Here is a 27,913-nt window from a genome sequence, read left to right on the forward strand (position 1 = left end):
AAAGGAGTCTGGAAGAGATGCTGTTTTGACAACATTAAACTGGGTTACAATTGCATAAGCTGCTCTAGGTTGGCCCTATCATTTCGTAAGGCTGATCCGTCAACATAATGCACTAGATCAGGGTCACACATTGGTACATCTGTTAAATTGATACGTGGTTTAGTCACTAATTCGGTTACCATTTCATATGAATGGGGTTTGCCGTCTTCTTCCGTGGGGAGTAGAATGGCTGGATTTAAGGTAGTACATCTTTTAATGTAAGATTCGGATTTGATAACAGTTCAACTTCATACTTAATGGTTCTTGCAGAAGTTAGGTGTTGGGTGGCACACTTAGTAAGTAAAATCTCGACAGAGTGTGGGATATATAAAACGGTTTGATGATTTAAAGTTATTGTCTGAGCCTGTTGTACAGCATAATAAGCTGCTGCCAATGAAGGAAGACATCCTGGTAGTCCGCGTGCCACTGGATCTATGTTGGGCACCGAAATACGCTATCGGTCGCTGCCTGTCCCCCTGTAACTGAGTCAAAACAGATTGTGCAAAACCCGACTTGTGATGAACAAATAAGTTCAATGGCTTAGTGTAATCTGGTAATCCCAAGGCTGGTGCTGAAGTGAGGGACTGCTTAAGATTCTGGAAAGCATTCTGGGATACTTCATTCCAAATCCTTCTTTAAGCATTGTGAGAATATAGTAGATTCATTCACAGCTCGTAGGTCTTGGACAAACCTCCATTTGTCACTATTGGGCTTCTGAACCGGAAGAATCGGTGTGTTACACGGACTTCTCATTTATGCTTATAGTGCTTCACAGATCACAGAATGCAAAGTACTTGTTTTATAATTTTATTAAAATGCTTCCAAACCCAAGATTTTTCCAATACATCCAAAATGTTCATCAAGGAGAATCACCTGAATTATCTCAAAATCCCAATTCAAATATTGTACTGCCAATCTTTTATTTAAAAATCTTCTTACTGAGCTAGAAGCTTTCACGTCAAGGTTTTACACAAAGGACAATGGGAGCGTACTCCCGCAGCCTGAAGCCTCGAGAGACCCACACGGGCTTCTTTTTTTTAAAAGGCATTACAACTTCGCTTCCCCATTCTTTATCTCACTCCTAGACTAAATTTATGTCTTTCAACCCAATGTAATCAATGATTGCGTGTCTTCTTTCGACAAGTAAGTGAGCATGTCAAATAAATTCTCTTTTTCTTTTTTTTTAACCACCGGGACCATGTCTCAACAAACCTATCCTTTGTGCATTTCCAAGCTCCGTAACTTCTTATCCGAATAAATTCACACCTGCATTTATAACTTAAAATGTCTTAAACTTCCCACATACAGGACAACACTACAAAGAGTTAAAAAAAAACCTTCACTCTGTTTGAAAAAGTGGGTGGAGCTAAAACAAACAGGCAGTTCCACCATCTTTCCAAACAGGCTTTCAGACACATGAAAAATTCCGCAGTCAAAAAAAAAACACACAAGCCCTCTCATTCAAAGACAGACATTCACAAAAGTCTCTCTTCCTTGAACAAAGCTTATTGTTTGGCCAGCTCTATTTTTGGATCCATAAGTCACTATTGGGTTCTTATTTTCCCTTACATATTGATTTACTGCCTCTGTTAATTTTACGTAGGCTTAAAGAATTGGAACCCAGGGCTTTTCTATTATTTTCCTTTTTTTTTTCCTTTATCTCTTCTACCTGGGTCTCTGTTTATAAGACACACCTCTAGACATGTTGTTCTCTCTAAATTAAATGAACCATCGGGTGAAAATGGCTTGTTTTCACCCTTAGTCCACTTTACCCATTTTTCTTTTAGGTGGTCAATTGAAGACTGACCACAATTCTGGAGCATAAAATAGGCTGGTGTGCCCTTTTGTGGTGTTTTACTTGCTCCAGCACCCATTCTGGATGATTAAGATTTTCCACAGTTTCTGATCTCACAATCCTTTCGGCCAACCGAGTTCTCTACGCCCACTTCTCCTGGCCGTTATGTGGCCTGTAAAGGCTCTTAATTCGGGCTCAGTCTGGGTGTGTGAGAGATGTTGGCACGAACCAACCGCAGTTGATCAATCAGTTACAGTTTCTTTTCTCAATTAATCCTTGTTTTCTCAAATCACAACTTTCCCTAGTGACTCTTCCCGTTTCTCTAATTGCAATGTCGCACAAAGGTATTGAACACAACAGGATAACAAGGACAACTAGGAAAAACAACATTCACGCGAGTATACAAATCATAACCTTAAACTCTATCTAAACAAATAATCAATTCTCCATCTGCGTTGTACACCACTACAGACCGAGTCCTTAACTTATCCTAATAAGGTAATGGGACCATAAATTTATAAAACTTATCAAATTTATGGTCCCATTACCTTAACTCTTATCACATAAGAACCGTCAATCGATTAGCGCTTTTTTCCCCCTAATCTTATCACATAAGAACCGTTTGCCTAATGAAAATCTCCCGGGGCTGTTTCAAAATATTTCCAGGACCAGATCACTTCTGCTTGCAAGTTGAGAAAGAAATGATCACAAAAATAACTTTAGCTCTCAAATGTCGAGTCTCGTAGATCACAGTACCTCTACTGTGGACAACAGATTACATATGCGATTCAACAGTAAAGAAACCTCTTGTGAGCAAAAGGCTCACCTTATTCTGGCCAGTGAAGCCGTTCACTGAAGAGGCACTTATGCCCGCATCCATTTTACTCACAGGTTAGAGAGTAAGCAATCTCGGTGGAACCTCCAAGAAGTAACTGTCGAAATCTCGACTCACAATATACAACTCATAGACACCTTCAGCCCGGCAGATGTTACTTTAATTTTACTTGCTAGCAAGGGAAAAGTTTCACTCAGTCAATGGCTAAGTGAACACCTTCGAAATGGTACAATTTCACTAGATATTTATACAGTAAAAACCCAAGTTATGGCCTCTTCCTGTGTATTGGCTCTGTCTTGCAGTCAGTGAATATAGATAAAGAGTGAATTACCACATCCTTGTCCTGACATGGTTTCCAAATATTTCCTTTTGTCAGGGTTATTAGTTGGCCAGTCAGCCATTACTCGATGAGAGTGTGGTAATGAGCTATTACCAGCATTGCATTGTGTCAGGATTGTCCAGTTTCCTGGTCAGTTATCTTTTTGCATGAAATGGATGAGGTCTGTACAAGAGATAATGGCTGGTGGTTTGAGTATCTCGAAAAGGATGGGGCAGAGTGGAACTGGTGTTGTATGGACAATAGGAGAGCACCATGGGTGGTACTTGTCTCAGCAGGACTTGTCTCCGAGCTTTCTGGTGGCCACTGATTATTTATCAGCCGTTTCAAGCCAGGTTTAGCTGTTTATGCAAATGGACTGACTGTCTGTTGCAGAAATTTCTGGAAGGACCAGGACTCCATTTTGTTTTATATCAAAAAGGCACAATAATACAGTGTGATACAGCTTAGATAAAAATACATTTCCAAGTACAGATGACCAAACAGTAGTAGGGACATTGGGGATGGCATCAAACAGGAAATTAGGGACGTGTGCAATAAGGGTACAACAGTTATCATGGGTGACTTTATTCTGCATATTGATTGGGCTAACCAAACTGGTAGCAATACTATGGAGGAGGATTTCCTGGCGTGTATAAGGGATGGTTTTCTAGACCAATATGTCGAGGAACCAACTAGAAAGCAGGCCATCCCAGACTGGGTCTTGTGGAACAAGAGAGGATTAATTAGCAATCTGGTCATGCTAGGGAAGAGTGACCATAATATGGTAGAATTCTTCATTAAGATGGAGAGTGACACCGTTAATTCAGAGACTAGGGTCCTAAACTTAATGAAAGGAAGCTTCGACGGTATGAGACGTGAATTGGCTAGGATAGACTGGAGAATGATACTTAAAGGGTTAATGGTGGATAGGCAATGGCAGACATTTAAATATCACATGGATGAATGACAACAATTGTACATCCCTGTGTGGCATAAGAATAAAAAAGGGAAGGCGGCTCAACCGCTCAACCGTGGCTAGAAGGGAAATTAGGAAAAGTGTTAAATCTAAGAGGCAAATAAATTGGCCAGAAAAAGCAGCAAACCTGAGGACTGGGAGAAATGTATAATTCAGCAAAACAGGATTAAGGCTTAATTTAGAGGGGGAAAATAGAGTATGAGAGTAATCTTGCAGGGAACATAAAAACTGACTGCAAAAGCTCTCTAGATATGCAAAGAGAAAAAGATTAGTGAAGACTAATGTAGGTCCCTTGCAGTCAGAATCAGGGGAATTCATAATGGGAAACAAGGAAATGACAGAACAATTGAACAAATACTTTGGTTCTGTCTTCACTAAGGAAGACACGAATAACCTCCCGAAAATACTAGGGGACCGAGTGTCTAGCAAGAAGGGGGAACGGAGGGAAATCCTTATTCGTCAGGAAATGGTGTTAGGGAAATTGAAGGGACTGAAGGCCGGTAAGTCCCCAGGGTCTGATCGTCTGCATCCCAGAGTACTTAAGGAAGTGGCCCTAGAAATAGTAGATGCATTGGTCGTCATTTTCCAACATTCAGTAGACTCTGGATCAGTTCCTATGGATTGGAGGGTAGCTAATGTTGCCCCACTTTTTAAAAAAGGAGGGAGGGAGAAAACATGGAATTATAGACTGGTTAGCCTGACATCTGTGGTGGGAAAAATGCTGGAATCAATTATTAAAGATGTAATAGCAGTGCATTCGGAAAGCAGTGACAGGATCAGTCCAAGTCAGCATGGATTTATGAAAGGGAAATCATGCTTGACAAATCTTCTAGAGTTTTTTGAGGATGTAACAAGTAGAGTGGATAATGGAGAACCAGTGCATATGGTGTATTAGGACTTTCAAAAGGCTTTTGACAAGGTCCCACACAAGAGATTAGTGTGCAAAATTAAAGCACATGGTATTGGGGGTAATGTATTGATGTGGATAGAGAACTGGTTGGCAGACAGGAAGCAAAAAGTGGGAATAAACACAGCCTTTTCAGAATGGCAGGCAGTGCCTAGTGGGGTGCCGCAAGGTTCAGTGCTGGGAACCCAGCTATTTACAATATACATTAATGATTTAGATGAAGGAATTGAATGTAATATCTCCAAGTTTGCAGATGACACTAAGCTGGGTGGCAGTGTGAGCTGTGGGGAGGATGCTAGGAGGCTGCAGGGGGACTTGGACAGGTTAGGTGAATGGGCAAATGCATGGCAGATGCAGTATAATGTGGATAAATGTGAGGTTATCCACTTTGGTTGCAAAAACAGGAAGGCAGATTATTATCTGAATGGTGACAGATTAGTAAAAGGGGAGGTGCAACGAGACCTGGGTGTCATGGTACATCAGTCATTGAAGGTAGGCATGCAGGTACAGCAGGCAGTAAAGAAAGCAAACGGCATGCTGGCCTTCATAGCGAGGGGATTTGATTATAGGAGCAGGGAGGTCTTACTGCAGTTGTACAGGGCCTTAGTGAGACCACACATTGAGTATTGTGTGCAGTTTTGGTCTCCTAATGTAAGGAAGGACATTCTTGCTATTGAGGGAGTGCAGCGAAGGTTCACCAGACTGATTCCTGGGATGGCAGGACTGACATATGAAGAAAGACTGGATCGATTAGGCTTATATTCACTGGAATTTAGTAGAATGAGAGGGGATCTCATAGAAAGATATAAAATTCTGAAGGGGTTGGACAGGTTAGATGCAGGAAGAATGTTCCCGATGTTGGGGAAGTCCTGAACCAGGGGTCACAGTCTAAGGATAAGAGGTAAGCCATTTAGGACTGAGATTAGGAGAAACTTCTTTACTCAGAGAATTGTGAATCTTGGAATTCTCTACCACAGAAAGTTGTTGAGTCCACTTCGTTAGATATATTCAAAAGGCAGTTAGATGTGGCCCTTACGGCTAAAGAGATCAGGGGGTATGGAGTGAAAGCAGGAATGGGGTACTGAAGGAATGATCAGTCATGATCATATTGAATGATGGTGCATGCTCGAAGGGCCGAATGATCTACTCCTGCACCAACTTTCTATGTTGCTATGTTTCATCTCAGAATTGGTTGGGCTCAATTAAGCCAGGTTGGATTTAAATCCATTCTAGGTCCTCTGTCCCTTATCACTTTTGCACAATATCCATATAGAAAATGACAAGGCTTATTTAAATGATAGCCTCACTTTCAGAGAGGCTGTTCTAACAGCAACAACGCTTGGGCCCCACTACATTTGAGCCGCCGGGTCCAATGGCACCAGGGCAGCATTCTATGGTGAGTTAAACGCTGAGTTAATGATAATCAGTCCCCAGCACCACCCTTTTCGGTGGCCACTCATTCCCGGTCGCAGTGGCATTGGCAGCTTTTGTGGCGGTCATGAATTCTAGGCCATGGTGTTTTGTGGATGGATACATCTTTGTCCAGATTTATATGACCTGAAACTTGGAGTGTGACATGCACAAATGGAATTGAAGAGATGTTATTATCTGGAGAAATATAAAAATACCAGGTACAAATTTAATAAGAGTGCAACCACTGTGACAATTTTTATTTGACTGTCCATAGTTATTCCCAGCCTCAGCCACCAACACCTGCCATAGACATTATTGCTCGGACATAAATGAGTTACAACCCTTTTCTTAAAAGGGCAATGCTTTCTGAAATGACTAAAAATTATGTAAAAATATGCAGTTTTTAGCCCATACAGCACAACTGCCTTCTGAAAAAATAACATTGAAAAGAATCCCCTAATGGAAGGCTTCAGCTTTTAAAGCTGAATTCTCTTCCACACATAAAAAAATGTGAAAAGTGCTTCAGCACTAACACAAATCAACCATCAGATCAGCCATGATCTTATTGAATGGTGGAGCAGGCTTGAGGGGCCAAATGGCCTACTCCTGCTGCTATTTATTATGTTATTAAATGACAAAGCAAGCCAGGGAAGGAGCACCCAGAGTCTCACACGCAACACTCCAGCTTTGTGCAGAGAGTCAACCTTGCAAGAGAGGTCCTCTACCCACAGGGACCAGGATGCCCTCCAGAAAGAATGAGAAAGAACCACATCACTGAGGCTGTCACTGCCAGCAGTGTCACACTCACCACCTGGCTCCAGTGCCAAAGAAGCTTCATGAACTCAGACCAGTGGTCAAGGTCAGTGAATGGATCTTCAAAAGCCATCTCCTACCAACTGCATCACTAGCCTCACACACTTCTCAATGCACATCTCCCGCTCCCCTACCAATCACTCACCTACCAACAATCTGTACCAATCACTAGGGACACCTCCCATTCCTAGCTTTACCTCACCCTCTTGGAGGTGGCAGTGCTGGCCATTCTTGGCAGGGGCATGGCTGAAAGAATACAAGATGCTGGTATCCTCAACATTATTCTCCTCCTGGCATATACCTCTTGCTTTCCCACCCTCCCCTTGTGGCTTCTTCATTTCACACACCCTTGAAATGCAACCTGCCCAGCCAATGGTTGAATAAGAAGAGGGAAAGGTCAGTGATTTCACAATCCCAACCACCAGCTCCTCAAGGTCAACTAGCAAAGTCATTTGCAGTGTCCCCCACTGAAAGTTAGCAGCCTTTCACCAGCCATGCTGCAGCCACTGGGGTAGCACTGTGTGACGTCAGTAGGATAGGCAAAGGCACACACAAGACAGTCACTAAGAGAATGCATATGGTGATGAGTTGATATCTTGATTGGATGGAAAAATGTATATAGGTGGATTGGAAAGTTTGCTCTGTAGTGGCTTTTATTTCAGCATTGTGGCCAAGAGGATGCTGTGATGGTCAGTAACAGAGGGAAGGCAAGACATGGGGCAAATTTTGAAAATGGAATTGGGGTTGTGGTCACTGATACCGCAGAGCGATGATTTCGTCCATGATATCCCATGCAGAAAGGGTTGGCCGGGTTGCATCCTTCCTTCTGCTTCATTCTCTTCTGCTTCATTCTCTTCTGCGTCCTCTTCTTCTGCGTCTTCCTCTTCTTCGTATTCCTCTTCCCTCTGTGAGCGGATGCTGGAAATCTGAAATAAAAGCATAAAATGCTGGAAATACTCAGCAGATCAAACAGTATATTGACCTGAGATGTGAACACTATTTTGTTCTCCACGGATGTTACCTGACGTAGTATTTCCAGCATTTTCTGTCTTCTCAGAGGCCTTCCTTTGCCATCCGAGGCCTTGCTTATCCAGCAGTACTCCCTGCATGCTTAAAAAATCTTTTACCAAGCTACTACTCCAATAAAATTTTAAAAATCCAGTCCAATAGCTTAAATGCAAACTTACCTGAGAGATGTGTGTGCCTCTTTAAGAGGTGCTGACATTGCTACTCAGTCTGCTGAACGCTGAGTTTTCATGGTGAGCTTAGAACCCAGCGATGAACTTAGCGCCAAGATCGAAATTCACTGAGGTGATGTTAAGTCGGCGTTGCACGCCAACTGACGTCACCCTCTCGTAATTTGAATTTCCAAAGCCAGTGCTGCTAAGGCCCTCACCAAAATGGCAGCCGCTGAGTCTTGCACCAGAGAAGGCACCAGAGTGGTGGCTGCAAACACTCGTGGTGGTAAGTGGGCCAATTTCTAGGCTCATGACTTCAGAATGAATATGGTATCAAAACCAAGCAGTGCTTTTTGATTAAAGGTGCAGAATTCCATTATTTTCCAGCATGTAGCTTTATTCTGCACTGGACATCTACAGGCTCACTCTCAAGCATGATTTAACACCTTCTACTTGAGATAACTTTTGTGAGAATTCCAGTGGAGAGAGCCATGATAAGAACATAAGAATTAGGAATGCTGCTCTGCCGTTCAATGAGATCATGGCTGATCTTCTACCTCAACTCTACTTTCCTGCACTATCCCCATATCCCTTGATTCCCTTAATATCCAAAAATCTATCGATCTCTGTCTTGAATATACTCAAAAACAGCCTCCACAGCCCTCTGGGGCAGAGAATTCTAAAGATTCACAACCCTCAAAGTGAAGAAGTTTCTCCTCATCTCAGTCCTAAATGGCCGACCCCTTATTCTGAGACTGTGACCCCTGGTTCTGGACTCCTCAGCCAGAGGAAACATCCTCCCTGCATCTAACCTGTCAAGCCCTGTAAGAACTTTGTATGTTTTAATGCGATCACCTCTCATTCTACTAAACTCTAGAGAATATAGGCCTAGTCTACTCAATCTCTCCTCATAGGACATAAGAATATAAGAAATAGGAGAAGTAGGAGTAGGCCATATGGCCCCTCGAGCCTGCTCCGCCATTTAATACGATCATGGCTGATCCGATCATGGACTCAGGTCCACTTCCCCGCCCACTCCCCATAACCCCTTATTCCCTTATCGTTTAAGAAACTGTCTATTTCTGCCTTAAATGCATTCAATGTCCCAGCTTCCACAGCTCTCTGAGGCAGCGAATTCCACAGATCCACAACCCTCTGAGAGAAGAAATTTCTCCTCATCTCAGTTTTAAATGGGTGGCCCCTTATTCTAAGATTATGCCCTGTAGTTCTAGTCTCCCCTATCAGTGGAAACATCCTCTCTGCATCCACCTTGTCAAGCCCCCTCATAATCTTATACGTTTCGATAAGATCACCTCTCATTCTTCTAAATTCCAATGAGTAAAAGCCCAACCTACTCAGCGTTTCCTCATAAGTCAACTCCCTCATCTCTGGAATCAACCTTGTGAACCTTTTCTGAACTGCCTACAAAGCAAGTATATCCTTTTGTAAATATGGAAACCAAAACTGCATGCAGTATTCCAGGTGTGGCCTCACCAATACCCTGTACAACTGTAGGAAGACTTCCATGCTTTTATACTTCATCCCCTTTGCAATAAAGGCCAAGATTCCATTGGCCTTCCTGATCACTTACTGTACCTGCATACTAACCTTTTGTGTTTCATGCACAAGTACTCCAGGTCCCGTTGTACTGCAGCACTTTGCAATCTTTCTCCATTTAAATAATAACTTGCTCTTTGATTTTTTTTCTGCCGAAGTGCATAACCTCACACTTTCCAACATTATACTCCATCTGCCAATTTTTTGCCCACTCACTTAGCCTGTCTATGTTCTTTTGCAGATTTTTTGTGTTCTCCTCACACATTGCTTTTCCTGCCATCTTTGTATCATTGGCAAACTTGGCTCCATTACATTCGATCCCTTCCTCCAAGTCGTTAATATAGATTGTAAATCGTTGGGGTCGCAGCACTGATCCCTGCGGCACCACACTGGTTACTGATTGCCAACCAGAGAATGAAACATTTTTCCCTACTCTCTGTTTTCTGTTAGTTAGCCAATCCTCTATCCATGCTAATATATTACCCCCAACCCCGTGAACTTTTATCTTGTGCAGTAACCTTTTATGTGGCACCTTGTCAAATGCCTTCTGGAAGTCCAAATACACCACATCCACTGGTTCCTCTTTATCCACCCTGTTGGTTACATCCTCAAAGACAATCCCCCCATCCCAGGAATCAGTCTGGTGAACCTTTGTTGTACTCCCTCAATGGCAAGTATATCCTTCGTTTGGTAAAGAGACCAAAACTGTACACAATACTCCAGGTGCGGTCTCATCAGAGCCCTTTATAATTGCAGTAATATGTCTTTACTCTTATACTCAAATCCTCTTGTAATAAAAGCCAACATACCATTTGCTGTCTTTATTCCTTGCTGTACCTGCATGTTAACTTTCAGTGATTTGTGTACAAGGACACCCAGGTTCTTCTGAACACCAACATTTCTCAATCTCACATTTAAAAAATACTCTGCTTTCTTTTTTTCCTACCAAAGTGGATAAATTCACATTTCTCCACATTCTATTCCATTTGCCATGTTCTTGCCTGCATGGTTCCCAGAACTGAATGCAGTTCCCAGAACTGGATACCGTGGCTAAAAGGGTTAAATTATGAGGACAGGTTGCATAGACTAGACTTGTCGGGCTCAATTTTCCCCAATTATCTGCGCCATTTTTTTGCACCTTTTTTTTGAGTATATTCAAATCTCCAAGTTTCCCCAAAATTTCTGCACAAGCATAATTCACTTAGGTTGGATTTTTTTAGGCTACGATTTTTTTTTACCTCATTGGAGGCGTAGCCTGTCACCCGTGCCAATTCTAACCATTTAAGCAATTTTTCTTAGGACAGCGAGTGTGACCGCTCTGGAAAAGCCTTCTGGGCAGTTAACAAAATTGGCGCAGGTAAGAGAATCAGCACAGCAAATGCAGTTCCACAGCCCGGACAGCAGCAGCAGTGAGGGAGAGAGAGGGGGAGAAGAGAGAGGGAGAGAGGACAGAGGTGAGAAGGGGGGGAAGAGTAGATGGAAAAGAGAGGAGGAGAGGGGGGGGAGGCCTTTTGGCCAGGGTTAGCAGTGGCACCAGGAAGAGGGAAGCCTTTTGGTCAGGGCTAGCAGCTGCAACCGGCAGCGGGAAGAGGGAGGCCTTTCGGTCAGGGTTAGGAGCGGCACCGGGAGGGGGAGAGGAGGGGGGGATAGACTTTTGACATAAACACTTTAATAATTTAATGCTGGTAAGCTGCTACAAAGTGCTTGTGCAGGTTGCTGTGAGTTGGCCAGAATGTGTTGTATGTTTCACTTTCCAGCCTCAGCCCGTAGTGTGTCCCTCGTTACCCTGGCAACCCGATCTTTTTGCCGCAGATCTTAGACTCCACCCCCAAAGCTAAAGGACAGGCTACGCAGCGCCAAAATCAACAATTCAAATGGGGAAAGTGGGATGATTTTTTTTTTAGCATAGTTGGGCCCCCAAAAAGTGGGCGTAACTCTTCAAGTATGGGGAAAATTGAGTCCATAGTCTCTTGAGTATAGAAGATTAAGGGGTGATCTAATTGAGGTGTGGAAGATGATTAAAGGATTTGATAGGGTAGAGAGAACGAAACTATTTCCTCTGGTGGGGGAGTTGAGATCAAGGAGGCATAACCTTAAAAGTAGGGTTAGATTGTTCAGGGATGATGTTAGAAGCACTTCCTCACACAAAGGGTAATGGAAATCTAGAAACCTCTCCCCAAAATTCTGTTAAGGCTAGGTCAATTGAAAAATGTAAAACTTTGACTGATAGATTTTTTAAGGCAAGTGTATGAGGGGTTACAGAACTAAGGTGGGTAAATGGAGTTGAGCTACAGATCATCAATGTTCTCATTGAATGGCATAAAAAAACTCGAGGGGCTAAGTGGCCTGCTCTTGTTCCTATGTTGCTATCTGAGCTGAGGAGTGATTGGAGCATTATAATTGGTCTGAGTGTCAACAGGTTAGAGAAGGGGCATATCACACAGGATTCCGATCTCTGTCCAATGACCACAGCAGTAAAATGCACCTGCGGATAATGGGTGAGGGCAGGATTGGTCTCGACTATGATGCTGTTTGACAGTTGAATAACCTGCACACTAGTCATCTTGGACCCCCTTACCACTGGACCAAGTCCTTGCTCTGCTAAGCCCGTGGTAGCCAGTGTGCAACGACCACCCCACGTTAAAAGAATTCACGCACAGGCATCTTCCACCACCCCCGCCCCCCTTCAATAACCTGCAGATATTCATGAGTGAAGCTCACTCATGAAGACTAGTATTAAAGACCAGGTACCAGGAATTATACCACAGCAGGAGGCATTGCCCTCAGCAGATGATGAGAGGAAAGGGGAAAAAACTGGAGGGAAATAAACTGCCTTTTCCAATTGTCTACACGGTTCCCATAATTCATTTAGCACAAGCTACTAGTTACTACTCCCCAGAAAGTATATTTATGTGTGCGTAGTAGAACTTGATGCAAGTCAGTTCACTTTTTTCAAATATAAATAACTACCACCTTTCTGCCACTGTAAGCTTAATAGTATATATATATATATATATAAGTCACAGTCAGCTCATTGAGACTTTTCCCTTTAATGGAGTTTTTGTGTGGAAACATTTAAAATTTTAATTTGACTTCCATTACGAGTAAAAAGGCATCGCTGCAGTGACAGATTGGATGAAACATAACTTTGGAATGGTTTGTTACCGAAACTATTCAAGATAAAGATTGTTGCGAATATTCCTTTCAAAAGGGTCTTTGCTAAAATTATTCACCAGTTGCCCAGAAACAAGCAAGGTAGAACAGATATTTGGACAGTCACGTAAATAGAAGTAGATACTTTTGCAAATGATGCAGTGCCTCAGTGGCATGCTTAGCTGCAAGCCTGCCTTGTACAAGTACTTGAAATAACTGATGATTTTGACAAATGTGAGCAATATTTATGACTTATTAGAGTCATGGAAACTCAATGAGGTCTAATTAAATGCCTGTGGTGAAGCTTTCAGTCGGCTCTAATGGGTTCTTTATCTACATTGTGGGGCTCAATTCAGGAAGCAGTTGACATGAAGAAATTGCTTTCCACCTTACCTGAATGCGTCCCTGTACACAGATCAGGTCAAAAAGGAGGCAGCTAATATACATCATTTGGAAATGCCAACAGCCTACACTTATCAGAATATAAAGGATCCCAGTTATTTAAACAATACTGGCAACATTTAAATGATTGCATTTCTATCACTTGAGCATTAGACAGGAAGTGGTAACAACTATTTTTGTGCATAGGAATCTAAGGTAAGGTTACACTTTTAAGGCTGTTTGTGCTTTTGTTTTTTGCAAAACAAAAGATCCACCCCTACCACCCCAAGGACATCACGCCACAAATCGTTCCTCCCAGGCTCTCAGAATTTCCAGGTGGTTAACTCTTCCTGGTTTATGGTGCCACCGATCGCCCTCCAGTGGCATACGCAAATGCCATACCTCTTGTATGAGCCTTGACCAGTAGAGTTGGCAAGCTGTTCAATCACAAGGGGCATCACTGCAAGACACAATCCTGTCTTCACCTGACGCCCACATGCATGTCATTCCAGCTGGGGTTACTAAGTGCTAGTCAGTCAAAGAAACCTGGCTGACTTTCTCCCTCCCTGATCCAGGGTCAATGAGGGAAACCATATCCCACTGAGGCCAGTCAATTCAGCATGGACTGTGATACGTCCTTACTACACAGTATAAATGCACACGAGGCCCATGCTTGAGAGAAGGTCAGTCTGTGACCTGTCCTTTATTCCTTAGCACTCAAGTGATGAAGGTGGGTGGAGCTTCCCCTTTTATACCTGAAGGTCCAGGTGAGGAGTGTCCCCCACCTAGTGGTCAGTGTTCTCACGGTGTACAACTTAGGTCAGTTTATACATGGGTTACAATGCTGGTTGAATACATGACAGACTGGGGATTGAATCTTGGGCCTAACTGGTCTGTGTGGATGAACTCCTCAGTTGGTAAACTCAATTGACCAATGAAGGGACCTCTTAACCAGTCTATTTTAATTCCCTTACTACTGTATGTAATATTAATAGAATACACTGGGTATGCAGATTGAGGGCACACACTGCATATAGGTGCAGCATGGAGCTAGTCGTTTGTTCATTGTCAGTTTGACTTCTTTTAAGCTGCAATTCAATATGGCCAGTAAAAGCCTTTTTATGATCAGCAGTTTAAGGGTTAAGTTGATAAGTGCTTTTATTTCCTTTTGCGTTGTTTCAATTTTCTTTAGGTTAAAAGCATTGAGGTCAACTGTACGGGTTTTGTGAGGATTAGATTGACGCTTACTAGAAGCCCAGATTCTTTATTACTTGAGAGATGTATCTTTATTGCTTCTGTAGAAAGTTTTATTTTCCTTAATGTTAATGGGAAAGGCATTTCATGGCATCTAGAACAGCGAACCCTTTGTCAACCACAGGATGGGCATTGCCACTTTATGACATCTCATTCTGTCGTGTCTAAGAAATGTAGTGATTTCACAGCTTGTAGCATCCCTCCATGAGAGCCCAGGGGTCTGTCTTCCTGGGAGGTTGCTACTGGGAAAGAAAGGCTTGCATTTATATAGCACCTTTCTTGACCTCAGGATGTCCCAAAGTGCTTTACAACCAATTAAGGACTTTTGAAGTGTAGTCACTGTTGTGATGTAGGAAAAGTGGCAGCCAAATTGCACATAGCAAACTTCCATAAATAGAAATTTGATAATGACTAGATAATCTGTTGTTGGTTAAGGGATAAATATTGGTCAGGGCACCGGGAAGAACTCCCATGCTCTTCAAATAGGGGTCTTTTACATCCACCTGAGAGGGCAGATGGTTTACCATCTCATCCAAAAGACAATACCTCCAACAGTGCAGTTCCTCAATATTGCACTGAATTGTAAGCCTAGATTATGTACTCAAGTCTCTGGAGTGGGACTCAAATCCATGACCTTCTGACTCCAAGACAAGAGTGCTACCAACTGAGCCATGGCTGGCAGCGTATGCATGTTTAGCAGTCAAAAATAGTCTTGCACATCAATCCATGCATTGGTCTGCACCCAGACTTGAGGAACAACAGCAAATGTATCATCTCCTAAAATGCAGCAGAATGCATCAAAAGTATGAATTCTTCAAACACTGATTTGCATGGTGGGGGGATCTATTGTCCACTGTGTTTAATAACATTGAATTAAGTATTCATTTAGGTGGAATATTCTCTCAAAGAAATCAAAGAGCAGTCGGAAAAAGCAGACATCTGCTTCACTGGCCAAAGCGAAACCAATCACAAATTACATTGCTGCATTAATTATCTGACAACACTTGCGTCTATGCACACTCAGAGGCTGAACTCCAAGCCATTGTCAACACCTTCACCGATGCGTCCGAAAGCATGGGCCTTATGCTAAACATCCGTAAGACAAAGGTCCTCCGCCAACTTGGCCCCGCCACTCAGCACTGCCCCCCGGTCATCAAAATCCACAGTGCGGCCTTGGACAACGTGGACCATTTTCCATATCTCGGGAGCCGACTATCAGCAAGGGCAGACATCGATGACGAGGTCCAACACTACCTCCAGTGTGCCAGCGCAGCCTTCGGTCACCTGAGGAAGAGAGTGAAGACCAAGACCTCAAATCTGGTACCAAGCTTATGGTCTACAGGGCAGTAGTGATACCTGCTCTCCTACATGGCTCAGAGATGTGGACCATATACAGCAGACATCTCAAAGTGCTGGAGAAGTAACACCAGCACTGCCTCCGCAAGATCCTGCAAATCCACTGGAAGGATAGGCACACCAACGTCAGTGTTCTTGATCAGGCTAACAACCCCAGCATCGTAGCATGGACCATGCTCGACCAGCTCCATTGGGTGGGCCACATCGTCCGCATACCCGACACGAGACTCCCTAAGCAAGCGCTCTACTCAGAACTCCTACACGGCAAGCGAGCCCCAGGTGGACAGAGGAAATGTTTCAAGGACACCCTCAAAGCCTCCTTGATAAAGTGCAGCATCCCCACCAGCAACTGGGAATCCCTGGCCCAAGACCGCCTAAAATGGAGGAAGAGCATCCGGGAGGGCGCTGAGCACCTCGAGTCTCGTCGCCGAGAGCATGCAGAAATCAAGCGCAGACAGCGGAAGGAATGTACGGCAAACCAGACTCTCCACCCACCCATTCCTTCAACCACTGTCTGTCCCACCTGGGACAGAGACTGTAATTCCCATATTGGACTGTACCGCCACCTGAGAACTCACTTTTAGAGTGGAAGCAAGTCTTCCTCGATTCCAAAGGACTGCCTATGATGATGATAATGATCTGTTTTAACAAATAACGATTACGGAGTGACCAAAATTATTAGGAAGCCCGAGGGAAATTGGGATTCTTTCCACATCACGCCTCTCGTTGTTCAGTTCGAACACAGATATGTGATTTGCATAAACGACTGACCTTCATTTTTCAAGCCCTGAATGATTATGTAGCTAGAGAAGATGTTAACAGAGCTGGTAGAACTTATGTGTGTTACTGAAGTATATTGGCCAGTACTGGATAATCTGAAATTTTCGCTCAAGAATGGTGAATGAAGTGCAGACCAGCAAGAGTTCCAATTGAAATTTGAAACATTTAAGTAAGCTGGTGTGGTGGAACTCCAGCTACTGTGGAACAGAAGTGGTAGGAATAGGTCGCAGCTGTTTCCCATAGGAATAAATGACCAGTCTCTTGTACATTGTATTTGATAAAGAAAAGAAAGACTTGCATTTATATAGCGCCTTTCATGACCACCAGACGTCTCAAAGCGCTTTACAACCAATGAAGTACTTTTGGAGTGTAGTCACTGTTGTCATGTAGGAAACATGTCATTGGCAGTGAGCTTAGAGCAGCTGAACCATCCCATTCTTTGACCAGGGATATTACTTAGCTTGTGGAAAAAACAAAGGAGACATCAATATATAGATGTAAAATTAATATATTTAATATATACAGTTGAACCTAATACTGTAACATACGTTAGTTTGAATGCTGATTAACAACAGAAAACAAATTCACAGCTGTTGAAAGTTGCATTTCTAAAGTTATTGCTGACCATGCAGCTACTGCAGGGTGCTATTGCTGGAATCCAGGCGGAAAGACATTCTTTGCTTATTGATAAGGAGACCATTCTGAACAAGGGAACTGACTTGTCTGATGTCCCATCCTAAAGTTGACGGCAAGTTCAAAAGAGGTACTTCTAATTTTTTTCTTTGCTCTTGGGTAAGTAGATTGTTCCCGTGCACTTAATACCCTTCTGTCAGGCTTGTTTGTTTTAATGGACAAGTTGAGTGGCAGCCCAATTCAATGAAGCTAATTACAACATCGGACAGGATAGGTAAAGGACACTGCTGATGGCAACATGATACTCTCCTTTTATCAACATGCTGTAACCACATGGATGTTTGATAAGAAGCTTCCTAAATCATCATCTTTTCTTCTAGGTCAAAGATGGCATTCCAGTTTGGTAGAGATACACTTGTGGAATGAACTTATGTGTATGGGTCTCAGATCCTTTTTTTACACTGTGCTAGGTTTTCACCATCTCTTGTTTCTGTTCAATTGCTTCCACAGAACCTGCATTCTACTTCGGAGACACAGAATATCAGGTCGATGAAAGTTCTGGCTATGTGGAGGTGCGTGTCTGGAGGACAGGAACTGACCTGTCGAAGATTGCTACTGTCACTGTGCGTTCCCGCAAAACTGAACCAACGTCAGCAGAATGTATGTGAATCTACAAGGCTAAAAAAAGATGTTTTCCATGTTGCATAATTCATTTTGTTGATTTAATTTGTGATGTTAGAATTTTATTATTTGTGGAGGTGAGTTTCTTCTCCCTAACCCCTAACTGTACCCTCTACAGCAACCCTCTGTTATCTCACCTGAGTGGTTATTCTTCATGTGGAAACCACCATCCATCATAGCAGTTCCTCGAAATCGAGGAAGACTTGCTTCCACTCTAAAAGTGAGTTCTCAGGTGACTGTACAGTCCAATACGGGAATTACAGTCTCTGTCACAAGTAGGACAGATAATCTTTGAAGGAAAGGGTGGGTGGGGAGTCTGGTTTGCCGCACGCTGCTTCCACTGCCTGCGCTTGTTTTCTGCATGCTATTGGCGATGAGACTCAAGCTACTCAGCGCCTTCTCGGATGCTTTTCCCCCAGTTAGGGCGGTCTTTGGCCAAGGATTCCCAGGTATCAGTGAGAATGTTGCACTTTATCAAGGAGGCTTTGAGGGTGTCCTTGAAACATTTCCTCTGCCCACCTGGGGCTCGCTTGCCATGTAGGAGTTCCGAGTAGAGCGCTTGCTTTGGGAGTCTTGTGTCGGGCATGCAGACAATGTGGCCTGCCCACCGGAACTGGTCGAGTGTGGTCACTGCTTCGATGCTGGGGATGTTGGCCTGATCGAGAACACTGACGTTGGTGCTGGCGCACTTCATCGAAACCTAGGCAGTGCATGTCAGCAGGCCATTTAACCAAGGGGGTCATCACAGTTAAGTCTGATTCTATCTTCACCTCACATCTACTGTGGTTCTCGTATTGGACTGTACAGCCACCTAAGAACTCATGCTAAGAGTGGAAGCAAGTCTTCCTCGATTCCGAGGGACTGCCTATGATGATGATGATATGATGATGACTTTTGCTCTTTCCAGCAGTGGTCACTGGATAGTAATTGTGCATCGTGATTGATTTTTTTCTTTTACCCTCCGTAGCCCCGGGGCACTGAGGTCAATTGTAGGTCCCCTGTGGAGATGGATTTCACTGACAGATATGCGACCTGATTCACCAGTCTATCTTTTCATTGTTATTCCAACCAGTGAAACATCATAAATACCAGAGTAATGCTCTTTGATCAAAGTGAAACCATGCACCACTCATAGCATAGAATCCAGCCTGTTCGTTGGCTGTTGTTTTTTTCCTCTTTCACCTGGGAATTAGTAACAGGCAGGCACTATGTATTGGCAGTCCCAGGACCAGAATGAGAATTTCAGCAAAATCATCCTAAATTAGAAATTATTGGTGGTAAATTGGACGTTAATAAACTTGCTGAATGGGTGTGCAAATGGCAAATTAATTTTAATATAGATAAGTATGAGGTGGTGTATTTTGGTAGGAGATATATCGAGACCAAAATACTCCTTGGAAAATAAGAGTGTAAATGGGGTAGAGGAGCAAAGAGATCCAGGAGTGCAGATTCCCCAAAAAGTAACAACACAGGTTAACAAGGCAATAAAAAATGCAAAGCACCGGGCTTCATTTCTAGAATAGAATTTAAAAGCAGAGAAGTTATGTTAAACTTGTATCGAACCTTAGTTAGACCATATTTAGAATACTGTGCAAAGTTCTTGTCTCCATGTTACAAAAAGGATGTAGAGGCACTCGAGAAAGTGCATAAAAGATTTACACGGATGGTTCCAGAACTGAGAGGTTTTAACTACTAGGAAAGATTGAACAGGCTGGAACTCTTTACTTTAGAAAAGAGAAAGCTGAGGAGTAACTTGAGGTCTTTAAAATGAGGAAGTGGTTTGATAGGATAGATGTAGAGAAGATGTTTCCACTTGTGGGGGTGTCCAAAACTAGAGGCCAAAAATATAAGGTAGTCACTAATAGATCCAATAAAGGGAATTCCTTAGGGCCTAGGCTGCTGAAGGCAATGGTGGAATTATGAAAATCGGGGATACGGAAGAGGCCAGAATTGGAGAAGCATAGAGATCTTGGAGGGTTGTAGGGCTGGAGTAGGTTAAAGAAATAGGGAGGAGCACGGCCATTCTCAAGTTATACATTGCTCGTTCGTCCCATGTGTCTTTTCTTAACTGTGTTAAATGTGGAAGCATATCATAACAAAGAATTAAATTTATATAGTGTTGTAGCACATCTCCCAAATCATTTCACATAAATTGAACAGCCGTCACTGTTGCTTTATAAGCCAATGCATCAGCCATTTTGCATACTGCAGTGTCCCACAGACAGCAAAGAGATGAAAGACCAGTATATCTATTTTAATGGCATTGGCTCAGGAAAGAATGTTGGTCAGGTCATTTGGAAAACTCCTTGCTGACCATGTACACTGGAAAAGCAGATATGGCTTCAGTCTCATTCATAGGACTGTAACCTGGACAATGCAGTGCATCCTCAGTACTGTGCTGAAGTGCTGGCCAACATTTTTGCTCAGGTCCTAGAGCGGGGCTTAAATCCGCAACCTGTAGATTTCGAGGCAAGTAAAACCAATAAGAAATTTTGCAAGATACTAACTAAAAGAAGGCTTTGTAAACATCTTGCTTGTTTCACCATATGGAAAACGGAGGCACAATAATACAAGTTTTCTAATTATTTTTTTCTTTACAAGCTGGAGTTGATTATGTTGGAATCAGCCGAAACTTGGACTTTGCCCCTGGTGTCACGATGCAAACAATCCGTGTTACTGTTCTGGATGATCTGGGCCAGCCTGTCCTCGAGGGGCCTGAGAATTTTGAGCTCGTGCTCCGTATGCCAATGAATGCAGTGCTTGGCGAACCCAGTAAGACGACGGTGACCATTAATGATTCCACATCTGACTGTAAGTACGGAGGCAGTGCACCAGAAACTAATCATCTCACTGATCCTCTCAGCTGGACCATGTGATTCTTCACACTTTAAAGAAAGTGTCTTTATTTTTCTTCTTGTGTGTCTTCAGTGCCCAAGATGCAGTTCAAAGAACCTCAGTATGCAGGAAAGGAAAAAGCTGGCGGGATCACAGCTGTGGTGTACCGTAGCGGCGACATCAGTTGCAAGTCCACAGTGCGCTGTTACACTCGCCAAGGCACCGCTCAGGTTATGAGTGATTATGAGGAAAGGCCAAACACGGATGATTCCATTGTTACTTTCCTGCCTGGTAAGTATTAACAGCATAATTCCTTGAAAATTCCTTGGCACCCAAACAGTGCATAACAGCTGGTGTTCCAATGCACAGCTTTGCATCGTGTGCTTTAAGATGTGTGCTTGCCCACATATTTCACCACACAGTAAGTTTCAAATCGCATGAGCCTCATCAGGACAAACGTGCTTCCGTACAGGAAGAGAAAGGGGTCAATTAGTAGAAAAGTCACACTGGGCCATTTTCCCAGTGATTGACTCGAGTGACTCCTGAGAGTAGGTGGCGCGGCCATCTTCAGTAGGATAGAATCATAAGTGATGATGGTAGGGGGACAAAGGAGAGGGAGGAGGGAAGAGAGAAATTGAGTGCAACAGCAAAAGTAAATCTAAAGTGGACGGAAAAAGAATAGATTCAGAGTCCAGAAATTTCATTGGGGGGAGGGAGTTCTCCCGATCTTCGACCATAATTTTGGTGGGAGATTGGCGACAACTGCAGCAAAATAGCATTAACAACATCTTCTCTGGAGTTCACCACCAAAGTTACGGCAGGAAACTGGGAGAACACCAATGGAATTCCCAGGCCCATATTTTTAAGATTTATAACTGAAATATGCTTTGAAATTATAATGTGAAAATATTGTCATAAGAACACTTAATGCATACATATGAATTCCTTTTCCCATTATTTTAACAGACAATTATTTTAAATGAGAGGAATTACAAATCAGAAAATGTTTTGTTTTGGTGGAGGGGTTTAATTTGTTTTATAACTGCCATCTGAACCCTGCCCTGCAGTCTCCAGCCTTGAACGCTCCCTGCTATCTGCTACGTCTAACATATCCTGTTTTAGTCATTTGCGGTTTTTTGATTCCATTTTGAATTTGTATTTGTGGTGGTGACAAGTGTCAGCAATGCATTATACATCTGATGCATGATGATGTGTACAAGTAGGTACTAACAATTTTGAATTTACTATTAGTTATCAGGCTGTGGTTTAATCAGTGCAACATTCAAATCATTTATGGTAAATTGTATTTTAAAGTTTGGGTTTAATTAACCCATCATACTGATTCAGGTTTCTGTTTCACTTAAGTTGAGGCATTCAGACACAAATATCGGTAATGTTGTTCTCCTTTGACAAAATTCTTTACCTGAATATTAGTTTGAGTGATGCCTGTGCTGCAGGTTTGGCCTGTGGTTTGCAAAGTGATAGCCAGGTTTGTCAATGAGATTTCAACGGACACTGTATGTTTGCTACCCAGGGGAGATGGAGAAGTCCTGTACTGTCACTCTTGTGGATGATACCATTTATGAAGAAGAAGAGGAGTTCCGTCTGGTACTTGGAACAGCTCAAAGTGAATCGCCATTTGGGGCTTCTGTGGGAGAGCAGAATGAAACTCTAATCAAGATCAAGGATGAAGGAGACAGTATGTTTCTGACTTGTGTAATCATTGTCCTTCTTTGCTTTTTTTGAAAGTAAATTGGTGACTGACACATAACTTTATTATGAATAGAACCAATTATAAAGTTTACTGAAACAAAGTACAGCATTCAAGAGCCTCAAGAACCTGGGGAATTAGCGATTGTGACAATCCCTGTGCTACGTCTGGGTGATTCATCGAAGGTCTCCATTGTACGAGTTCACACCAAGGATGGTTCAGCCACTTCTGGTGAAGACTACAATCCATTATCTGAAGGTCAGAGAAGTAACAGAGGAACTGCCTGCTCTCCTTGCGTTCTGCGGTAGCACTCCAGATACAACCTAAATTTTATTTACATTTTATTTTTAAAATTCAAGCTTTGCTTGAATACATTAATGAATATATTCTCAATTGGAGGATGTCATACCCAATTAGATATTTCTGTAAAAAATAATTACAGCATCCACAGTATCTTGCTTTTGATTTAGATATTTCTGCATGTATTATCAAACCGTGTGTGAAAAATCCAAACTTGCTCCAAATATACAAACACTAATTGAATTCCATGGTTGTAAGAGGTGATATCTATTGATAGTCTGAAGTAAAACTGCATCAGAAGCATTTCAACAGTGTGGGCTTAAGTAAATAGTGCCACCAACGGCTGACCAGACCATTTCAGAGCAATTCATCTTTCATATAGATTAATGCAGACCAGTACCAGACCTGAAGACCAGATGATATCATCAGTCCAATAAGGAGGAGCTGATTTTTCTGTGGCTTTTATTTCAGATATTGAGTTTAAAGAAGGGGAGACTGAACACTTCATAGAGATAGAAGTTGTGTATGATGGAGAGCGGGAGATGAGAGAAGCTTTTACTGTTCACTTGAAGCCTGATGAGAACATGGTGGCTGAAACACAGGTAATCCTTTGGGCCACTGCTGCCGATAGCTGGGCTTCTATGCTGTACGCATGAAAAATGTTCATGTGAGTCTGTGTCTCTGCTGACTTCTTTCCTATAATTTCAGGGTGAATACATACTGCTATCTGGTACACAAAATAGTACTGGGAAAGCATTATCCCTGTGCGAGTAGATTTTGATTGCAAAACAAGTAACACAGACTGTTGCTTTGGCTTAAAATCAATCAATTTAAGGTAAAGGGCTTGGTAACATATGGAAATGGGTTTGGGTCTGAATGGAGTTGAGGAAATCATGCCCTATGTTAGGGGTGGTTTTCGGGGGGGTCATCTTTCCCTTCTGACCTTATATGAGCGGTTTCGAATTGCTCCCACACCCTTGGTTCTAGACTCTGGAATTATGAAGGGACTGTGACAGACTTGGACAGGCAATCGGTTTCAAGGTAGGAAGCAGATATGGCTTTATTGTGTTTAAAAGGAAGTAAAAGGCACACCTTTAATAACACACACAGAATAGTAATACCAATACACATTGAGCGGTACAACATATTGAATAACTTGTCAACATACAGCCTGTAGGGAAAAGAATACAGCTCAAACTCTAAATGGGGTAAAGAGGAGAGTGCAGATACATTTACACAAGTTATCCCAGCCTCCCCCTCCCAATTCCCCTAACTAAGTTATAGCTCTGGGGGTTCAGGGGCTATGCTCACCAATCCCTTTTGACAGTTGCCGGTGAATCGCGGTTTCGGGGTTTGCTGCACTTGGCCTTCTAGGTGAGCCGTACCCCAGATGGAGGAGAAGACTTCGGACTGCGTAGTCTTCAGTTGGGGCGAGTCCGTTGATGTGGTAAGTTGCGTTTTGGATGTATGGGGTAAGTACCCACTTTCTTTGGTTAGGAATAGTTTTAGTTAGTCTTTTTAGGTAATTTCTCACCCGTTGGTCGTGCAGAAGTAGATTGTAGGGTGGAAATAAATGTCGATTCTTCGGTTTTTGCTGAGTTGGCTTCGGTTGGTCATTTCACTGGTTGTGGTGGCCCGGGTTGTCAATTTGGTTGCTGACAACCTTCCGTTTCGTGGGCCTCTTGCTGTCGGCGTGCTCGGTCGGTTCGTGATGATTTCATGCAGTTTTCTCCACTACTCCATTTCTTCACTCCCCACCTCCGGCTGCTTGTGTTTTTCCTTTGTAAAACTGGGAATAGATATACCCCAAAAAAGCTTCCTTATCTCCCACCAAATCTGGCCCAACTCTTTGTTTCAAGGGAGGTGCTCATTAGTTTTGAGCTCTCTTCTTTGTCAGAATTTGTCGGGCTCGTTCAGCATTTGATTATGATGTGGTAATGTGGAAAATCAGCTGTTGACATTGTTGAAACAGTGTTTAAACTCTTGGGCCATTGGGCTGGGGCCGTGATTTCTATAGGTCTATTTGCACATGCATACCACTAATGGTCTCCGGTGATTAGCCTGATAGCTTTTGATGCGTTTATTGTCACTAGGGAGTGAATTTTTATGCCTCACAGTTCTTGTTAGTTATCGATCGGCTCATTCTCCCAGACAGATTGAATTAGCTCCAATACCCAATTCCTGAGTGAGGTCCCACCCTCTGTTCTGGCAGTCTGTTCCAAAAATGTTTCTTTAGAGATCTTAAACTTGTAAAGCTCTTAGGTATCTTCCTCAGAATTTTTCCTAGGATATCAAAATGTTCATCGAGTTCCAAATTAAAATCCCTTTCCTATGAGTCCAAACACTTGGGGGGGGGTCTCCATGAATGCATCCCCTTTTATCCCCTGCAGGCCTCGTCTGCCCCTTAAACTCATTTTAAAAGTCCAAAAAGGGATTCTTCTCCTTTGCAGGGGAGAGGTACAAGGAATCTTTGCGAAATATTGGTCAATTCTACACCTAGAAATTCAGTTGCGCAGCCTTTACGTTTACGAAATTCGGTTATGTTGTTTCCAGGGTTTCTGCCTGCCTTCTGGCAAGGTTACAGTGGGAGATCGGGGAAAGCACCCACCCTGGAATTACTGCCCCATTGTGTTTATTCTTCCACTGTCTGAAGAATAGAAATGGGTTTGTGTCAATTCACTGAGCTAATTACAGAAATAAATGGGGGGCGGGGGGGAGGGGAAATTGCATAGCGTCCCATTTGGGGTAACAGCCATGATGCGGGGGTTCCTGCGCCAGGCACAGAAATCCCATCACGCAACCTAAATTTGGGTTACCGCCTCCGAAAGCAAAATAATGCGCTCCACTTGCTCTGTGGGGCGTGAGCAGGGCTGAAGGGATCAGTGAGGGCTGCAATGCTACACAGTGGGTCATGTAGCATTGCTGTGTAGACAGGGCTCTCCTTCATTAAAGGGTAGGGTGAAGCTGCCGACTCTGCTGGAGAAACGGGTCCCTACCTGGACCACCGGGAAGCGGGGTGCCGTTGCATCAGCCCAGCACTCAAGCAGAATGCGGGGCTGCAAGATCGCAGCATGGTAAGTTGGACGATTTTTTTTTTCAAAGTGTCACCGCCACTCAAGCTGCCTACAGCTGGGGTGCTACTGAATTTTCGCTCCGGGGCAAAAATGGGTCGCTGCGCACAGTGATGATGTCGTCATTGCCAGCGCAGCGGAGTGAGCACTACTGGTTACCGTCATCGCTGATCTCCCGCGGCCAGACTAATATTCATTTGCGCCCTGTTGGCGTCCCCGGGGGGCACTAACAGGAGGCACAAACGCTCCGAATTTCTCCCCCAAGGGCTTCTTATCAGCCCAGGCAATGCTACATTACCAAATATTAGAAGGAATTTTCCAACTCCAACTTTCCGGTGGTGAGCCTCACTTGTTGGCAACTCTTATTGCATGTGACACACAGTTCTCCAAACATTAATTTAATGGATGGGAAATATTGGGCCTGAAATTCCGATTCAGGTCTTCCCGCGGGAAAACAAGTGAAATAGGGAAAAAAGATGCGCACTTACCTTTTGCTGCTGCGCCCATTCGAACTTCCGAGCCTGAGGCCTCTCGTGACTGCGCGTCGCAGCGCGGGCATGTGGGGACGTGCGCAGGCCGGGAGCTAGAGACAGCAGCCAATCAGGTTAGTATATTTTCTCATTCATAGTAATGGGAGTTTCATAAGTCCAGAACTCCTATTACTATGAATGAGAAACCTCCCCCAAACACCCAAAACACAATAAAAAAATAGAAAATAAACTACATATTTAACATTCATTTAAATTAAAGTTCTTATAAAAAAAATATTTTCTCAACTTTTTTTTAAGTTCTTTTAATTAAGCCATAAAATAAACTTACCATAGTGGGGAGGGTTTTAAAAAATAAAATGTGTTTTTATAACTTTATTTTAAAATGTTTCTGTGTATTTTAAAACACTTGCGCCTGTAAAAGTAGGCTTTTCGCCTGCTTTTTCAGGGGCAGGATTTTAAAGGATATTTGCAGGGCAAGATATTCGTAAATATCAGAAATCTTGCCCTGCAAGTGTCCTCGCTCCCGATATGCGCGAGATCTCTCACGCCAGAAACTTGACAGATCGGAAAAGCCAGTTTTCAGCGCATGTGCATTGCGCGCTGAAATCCAGCTTTTCCAATGCCTTCCCGGGTCCGTAGAAACTTCGTACGAACCCGAAACATCGGAATTTCAGGGCCAATGTGCTTGAATTTTCTACATATGGCACAAGTGGACAAAGCTCCCGGTGAGAGTGTGAAGTCAGAAAATGACCCCTATTTTGCATATTAAGCACTGTTTCACTTAGTAGCGAGCAAGGACTCACTTAAAGGATTGGGCTTTGGTACAGTGCATGCAAGATAAATTGGAATAAAGCCTAACATGATAACAATCATTTATTTTTGCAATTTCTTTTTCTTCCATTTAAGCATCCTATGGGAGCAGCCATTTTGTCTATAATCCCCTCTTTGATTATCTCGTGCCTTTTCACTTTTATGAAGTCTAGGGCGATCACAGTAAATGTACAGCAAACTCCATTCATAACGTTTGAGAAATTAATCAATTTGTTACACTGGTGAAATAGGCAGACACATGGCAGCTGAAATTTAACGCAGAGATGTGTGAAGTGATACATTTTGGTAGGAAGAATGAGGAGAGGAAATATAAACTAAATGGTACAATTTTAAAAGGGACCCAGGATCATAGAAACCTGGGATGTACGTACATAAACCTTTGAGAAAGCAGTTGAAAAAGCATTTTGGATCCTTGGCTTTATAAATAGAGGCTTATAGGGCTAGAAATTCAAGGAGGAGATCTGGAAGGCTCAGGCCAAACATGTGCCCTTAAAGAAAAACAGTGAGAATAACAATTCTAGAGCACCCTGGATATCTAGGGACTTACAAGGAGGACAAAGAAAAAAAGGGAAGCTTATGTCATATACTGATGGCTAAATATTAT

The 27,913-nt window shown here is 43.0% G+C and overlaps 1 protein-coding gene across 5 annotated transcripts in view; it reads left to right on the top strand.

The window, feature by feature from the left end:
- Window positions 1-27,913, top strand: part of LOC139247335 (FRAS1-related extracellular matrix protein 2-like) — a 531,243-nt gene that overhangs the window by 291,924 nt on the left and 211,406 nt on the right. For all 5 annotated transcript variants that reach the window (XM_070871607.1, XM_070871617.1, XM_070871627.1 and 2 more), the window contains exons 7-12: window positions 17,900-18,049; window positions 20,672-20,881; window positions 20,999-21,196; window positions 22,440-22,604; window positions 22,692-22,874; window positions 23,388-23,518. In XM_070871607.1, coding sequence (XP_070727708.1) covers window positions 17,900-18,049; window positions 20,672-20,881; window positions 20,999-21,196; window positions 22,440-22,604; window positions 22,692-22,874; window positions 23,388-23,518 — 1,037 coding nt within the window. The remainder of the gene's footprint in view (window positions 1-17,899; window positions 18,050-20,671; window positions 20,882-20,998; window positions 21,197-22,439; window positions 22,605-22,691; window positions 22,875-23,387; window positions 23,519-27,913) is intronic.

This window comes from Pristiophorus japonicus, chromosome 2 (genome assembly GCF_044704955.1).
Source record: "Pristiophorus japonicus isolate sPriJap1 chromosome 2, sPriJap1.hap1, whole genome shotgun sequence".
Taxonomy (NCBI): Eukaryota; Metazoa; Chordata; class Chondrichthyes; family Pristiophoridae; genus Pristiophorus; species Pristiophorus japonicus.